The sequence below is a fragment of the Salmo salar genome, unplaced genomic scaffold (assembly GCF_905237065.1).
Source record: "Salmo salar unplaced genomic scaffold, Ssal_v3.1, whole genome shotgun sequence".
Classification (NCBI taxonomy): domain Eukaryota; kingdom Metazoa; phylum Chordata; class Actinopteri; order Salmoniformes; family Salmonidae; genus Salmo; species Salmo salar.
Window position 1 is genome coordinate 1 of NW_025549499.1, and position 6,208 is coordinate 6,208.

Below are 6,208 nucleotides of genomic sequence, written 5' to 3' on the forward strand. Positions count from 1 at the left end.
GATTTTACTGAGTTACAGTTCATATAAGGAAATCAGTCAATTGAAATAAATTAATTAGGCTCTAATCTATGGATTTCACATGACTGGGCAGGGTCACAGCCATGGGTGGGCTTTGGAGGGCATAGGCCCAACCACTTTGGAGCCAGGCCAACCTACTGGGGAGCCAGACCCAGCCAATCAGACTGAGGTTTTCCTAACAAAAGGTCTTTATTTCAGACAGAAATATTCCTCAGTTTCATCAGCTGTCCAGGTGGCTGTTCTCAGATGATGTAATCGAAGTAGCTTTCGGCCGCCTCTCTCCCGGACACTGGAGAATCGAACACCTTCCTCACCTCTGCAATGAAATCCTCCAGACGAAGGCAAATGACGGATTGTTGCTCCCAAACTGCCGTTAGTCAGGTGAGCACCCTTCCAGACATTAGCGTTATCAGATACGCTATTTTCGAACAATCCGAAGGGAACGAAGACGGCTGCAGCTCAAAGATGAGCGAGCACTGGGAAAGACACGCTCGGCTGGTTCCAGGATCCCCAGCATAGCGCTCCGGAGGAAGTAAGCGGGGTTCTCGGGAAGCAGAAGTAGGCTGTACAAAATCACCACTTGGAGGGGGATTACTGTGCGTCCGGGAGGTCTCCGTTGTGGCATGCTGCTTGATAGATAGTCCATAGAATTGCTCCAGTAATGTTTTGAAACCCTGGTCATGACTTCCCACCAGTGTATTGTTTCCTTCTATAAGGTTCTGGAGTAACTCCTCCTGTCTTCCAATGGTGGCTCCATGCATAGAGACAGTGTTGTGGAGCTGGTCCGAGTCTGCTGGGTCTGTCATGGCCAGTTATTGGTGCCAGACTACATGACAAGGAAGATTTCAATTTACCGGACATTTTATGGATGTTGGCCTAATGAGCCACATTCACATATCCTTAGAAACAGCCTGTAACAAATTGTATAAAGATAAGTATTTTATTGTTAGATTATAGGAGTAAATCTGGTAGGCCAGAAACAGTCTTACTCACCTCAAGTTCAACTGTCGGTGTCAGTAGGAGCGCTGGGGAGCACTGCATTCAAGTCATAGGCCTTCAGTAGCTGAAACTTAATAACAGCCACACAACACCAAACCTTCACAAATGGTTATAAACTTTATTAGGATAATATCAAAAGTAAGTCAACCCATTGTTTACAGGGAAAATACGAATAGAAGAGTCAATGTAAACCAGGGAAAATAACTGAGAATGCAATCCAGTTGACCTCTTGTTATGTCACTGTGTTTCAGGTGTTCAGGGTCAGAGCTGCAACAGAGTGACTTACACCAAGAGGAGAATCTGTGTCTTGAAGGGGTCAATAGTGGACATATCCTGTACTTATGTTGGTTATTATTCCACCACATCAACATTCTGGTTTAGAAGTGATAAGTCGACACCTGAGGACCTAACCAGAGACCCAGGGTATACAGGTCGTGTGAAGTACACTGGAACAAACAAAGGTCCCTTCACCCTGAGAATCTCAGATCTGAGAGAGGAGGACTCAGCTGAGTATCGCTTCACTTTTAAAACATACAACGTTGAATGGGGTCATAGTTTCCCTGGAACACCTCTGACTGTCACAGGTAATACTACACTGTATTTTACAATAGTATATCATAATGAATTCCAGGAGAAAAAATATTACCTATCCTGTTAACAGAGGTGTATGTGGTTTTATAAATATTGTTTCAGGTCTGCTGGTGAAGGTGACTCCTGCTGCAGAGGGACAGAAGACACTGACCTGTATCACCACCTGTACTCTGATTGACAACCCCACCTACATCTGGTACAAGAACGGACAACGTCTCGATGAGCCCACTTCCCAACAATACTCTAGTAATACACTAGTAGTGTTGGGTCATTCTGCGGATAGTTACTCCTGTTCTGTTGAAGGTCATGAGACTCTCCACTCTCCTGCAGTGTGTGAGTATGAATGAAACTACTATTCTACTTAGAAAGTATCAATCATTTAATATGAATGAGAAGGGTATTACTGCTTTATTTATCAATATTCATCATTACATAGAAATTACAGACAATGTCATAGATGTATGCATGTCTATAGTTAGAATGTTCAGTACCTCAAACACTTGAAGAATAATTTAGTAGACACTCAAGTCCTAAAGTATCTCCAAATGTATACTTGTTCATGTTTTTTGTAAGTGATAGTTTTAGATAGTCCTCTGACTTTAGATATAATTTATTTTTGACATGATGTCATTTGATGTAGTATACAACAGCCCTAACCCTCTGACAAATTCTGCTTTACTAGATGCTCCAAAGAACACCTCAGTGTCAGTCAGTCCCTCTGGTGAAATAGTGGAGGGCAGTTCAGTGACTCTGACCTGCAGCAGTGATGCCAACCCACCTGTGGACAAATACACCTGGTACAAGAAGAATGGATCTTCACTGACAGGATCTGAAAACACCTTCCTCATCACCAACATTAGCTCTGAGGACAGTGGAGAATACTACTGTGAGGCTGAGAGTATATATGGGAGTCTCAACTCTTCTTCTGTGTCTGTGGACATTCAGTGTAAATACACCTAACCTTCTCTTCTTTTGATCAGAGAATCACACATATTTAAAGTAATATTTAATTTATTTCAATCATAAGTCCAAGTTCCATGATGCTCCTCATGTAAAGCACTATGTATGAGCAATGTGTTACATATTGTCCACCAGATGGCCCAAAGAATACCTCAGTGTCAGTCAGTCCCTCTGGTGAAATAGTGGAGGGCAGTTCAGTGACTCTGACCTGCAGCAGTGATGCCAACCCACCTGTGGACAAATACACCTGGTACAAGAAGAATTTAACCTCACCAAAAGCATCAGGACAGAGTTACAGCATCACTAACATCATCTCTGAGGACAGAGGAGAATACTACTGTGAGGCTGAAAATACAATAGCATCTAAGAACTCTACTACTCTGAAGATCATTGTAGCAGGTAAAGTTTCATCTTTAATACCTCAATACAAAATTACTTTCCAAGAAATATCTTAATAATTATACTTAGGATTATTACACTTTTGTTTATAACTACAGGTTGGCTTATAAACTCCCCAAGTATTAACAAGTATTACATTGATATTCTATATTCTATTTTATTATTATAATAATGTTCAGTTCATTAGAACATGCTGTGTACTCATATCATCTATATTTTATTATAGGGAAACAGACCTCAGTTATGAATGCAGCTGTAGGAATCATAGTGGTTGTTCTGGTTCTCATCCTCTGTCTCTCTGGACTCATGTGGTTCAGGTGAGTTTTTTTTGTTGTTTATTATTTCACTTTAGAAGATTAATTAATTAATTCATTCATTCATTCATTCATTCATGTACAAAACAGGAAGAAAGCCTCCAATACCACCTCTCACACAAAAGGTACAGCAGACGATGGACAGGTGAGTCTGTTGGAATCAGAAGATGACTGTGATGTTTTTGTATGCTTTGTGGAACATTTCCACTCCTCATGTTGTCTGTCCTCTCTCTCCATCAGGGAGACTCTAGTCCAGTGTATGACAACATCTCAGGCATGGCCATGACCCCTACTGCAGCACAGACAGCTGACACAGACGACCAGGATGATGTTCACTACACCAGCGTCCACTTCTCTCGCTCCAAAAACCAGGAAGTGCCTCAGCCCCAGAAAGAGGATGAGGATGTCCAGTACGCTGCTCTGAAATTCAACATCCCAGTGCTGCCACCCGGTGAGCATATTCTGCATTAAGGTCATTCATATGCTGCAGTTTATTGTAGGAGATGTCATCAATAAGCAAAACAGTTGACCCTTACACGGAACCCAAACCTGCTGCGCGCATCGTGCATACATTTATTTTGTCCCCCTACACCAAACACGATCACGACACGCAGGTTAAAATATCAAAACAAACTCTGAACCAGTGACATTAATTTCAGGACAGGTCGAAAAGCATTAAACATGTATGGAAATGTAGCTAGCTAGCTTGCTGTTGCTAGTTAATTTGTCATGGGATATAAACATTGAGTTGTTATTTTACCTGAAATGCACAAGGTCCTCTACTCCGACAATTAATCCACACATAAAACGGCCAACCGAATCGTTTCTAGTCATCTCTCCTCCTTCCAGACTTTTTCATCTTTGAACTTATATGGTGATCTGCATCTAAACTTTGATAGTATTGCCATGACTACCGGCAAAACAGTTAGTCTTTCAATCACCCACGTGGGTATAACCAATGACGAGATGGCACGTGGGTACCTGCTTCTATAAACCAATGAGGAGATGGGAGAGGCAGCACTTTCAGCGCGATCTGCGGCAGAAATAGAAAGGAGTTCTATTTTAGCCCTTGGCTTCGCAGACACTCATTGGCGCGCAAGCAGTGTGGGTGTAATAATTGAATAACATGGATATCTACATTTATTTTGCGATGCTTGTGTCCGGTCTGCATGTAAGTGACCACTATGAACCCAAACTATGAACCCAAAAATTGACATCTTAGGACAATTACTATCACATGTCTATACTGAGGGAGTGATGTGATGATGGTTTTGAGGAACTGTTCTTCTGTTCCAAATGGCACCCTATTCCCTATTTAGTGCACTAAATTAGACAGAGCCCTATAGGGTGCCACCATTTGGGACGCAGGTTTTGTTTCATTTCTGTTTCTCTGCTTCAGACCCGCAGCAGCACAAGGAGCTGAAGTAGAGCCCTCTGTCCTCTACAGTACAGTCAACAAAACCTTGAACCAAGAAAACCTGAACAAAACAAACCCAGAACCAAGAAGACATGAACACAACAAACCCAAAACCAAGAAGACCTGATCACATCAAACCCAGAACCAATAAGACCTGAACACAACAAGTTTGACAAAAACCTTCTATATCTGAAACCTTATATTCAAACTCAGTGAAATAAGGCCTGAGGGAGTGTGGAATATTGGCCATTATAAACTGGGTGGTTCGAGCGCTGAATGCTGATTTGCTGAAAGGCGTGGTATATCAGACCGTATATACCATGTGTATGACAGAAAATGATTATGTACTCGTCTAATTACTTTGGTCACCAGTTTATAGTAGCAGTAACGTTTTTGTGAGTCATACCCGTGGTATTTAGGCTGATTTACAGTACACACTTCTGAAATGCTGCTTCAGCCAGTCAGCTTCCAGGAACCAAACTACCTGGTTTATAATAGTATGTAATAATATATGCCATCTGGCAGGTACTTTTATCCAAAGTCATTCACTCAGTCATTACAGTCATGTGTGCATAAATCCTTCATATGGGAAGTCCCAGCAGGAATGGAACCTGTGAGCCATGCTCTACCAACTGAGCCACACAGGACTACTGTATTCACACTTAGAGTAGGAGTTCTGATCTAGGGTCAGTTATGGCTTTCAGACAATGATGAATAAGAAAGGGACCTTAACATTTGAATTGTTTTATTTTAGTTGTTTTTAAGTTAAAAAAAAATGTAAATGTAAATATTTCTGATTATAATAACTTTTGACAAAATCTTTGAATTTATGAAGTAGCCAACCTCAAGGTCCAGTTATATTTTATAAGGCTATTTATTTTTGAATGTTATGTTTCTGAAACAATCATCAAACTTGTGAGACTGTATATGAAGTCTAACAACAATAGATATTGTGTTTCTATTGTATTGTATTACTTCATATTCTTCTATTAGATGATACAATTGTAGAAGGTTGCTGGATTTTTTTATATATAGTTTTAATTGTTTTTATGACAAAGTTATGGCATGATTTTGCTTCAATGTCCAGGAAAGAGTTCTGCTTAATGCAATATTTCTTATCGCTTTTATTTAAAAACATTTTTGTAAACTAATGTGTGAAGTGTGAAATGTATAAACAAATACACTTTTAAGAATAAACTTCATTTACATTGTTTTTTCCTTGTTATAACAGTATTTTCTGTGGAGGAAAAAATGAAAAGTTTTCAAAATCACACCTCTTGTACTGTACTATACAATAAGTACAAATAATACTGTACATTTATATTGGTTTGGAGAGCAGTAGTTGTTTTTTCCTTGTAATAACAGTATTTTCTGTGGAGGAAAAAATGAAAAGTTTTCAAAATCACACCTCTTGTACTGTACTATACAGTAAGTACAAATAATACTGTACATTTATATTGGTTTGGAGAGCAGTAGTGGTTAATTTACCATTGTCATCATCATGTCATTA

At 39.9% G+C, this 6,208-nt stretch overlaps 1 protein-coding gene across 1 annotated transcript; it reads left to right on the top strand.

The window, feature by feature from the left end:
• Positions 1 to 1,268: 1,268 nt before the first annotated feature.
• LOC106592615 (sialoadhesin) lies at positions 1,269 to 5,911 on the top strand (the record flags this gene model as incomplete). The annotated part of the gene is given in 8 exon segments (XM_045713379.1): positions 1,269 to 1,601; positions 1,711 to 1,941; positions 2,291 to 2,554; positions 2,704 to 2,967; positions 3,194 to 3,284; positions 3,372 to 3,426; positions 3,522 to 3,732; positions 4,681 to 5,911. Coding segments are annotated over 8 exon segments (1,478 nt in total), but the record flags the coding sequence as incomplete, so codon positions are not given.
• Positions 5,912 to 6,208: the final 297 nt, after the last annotated feature.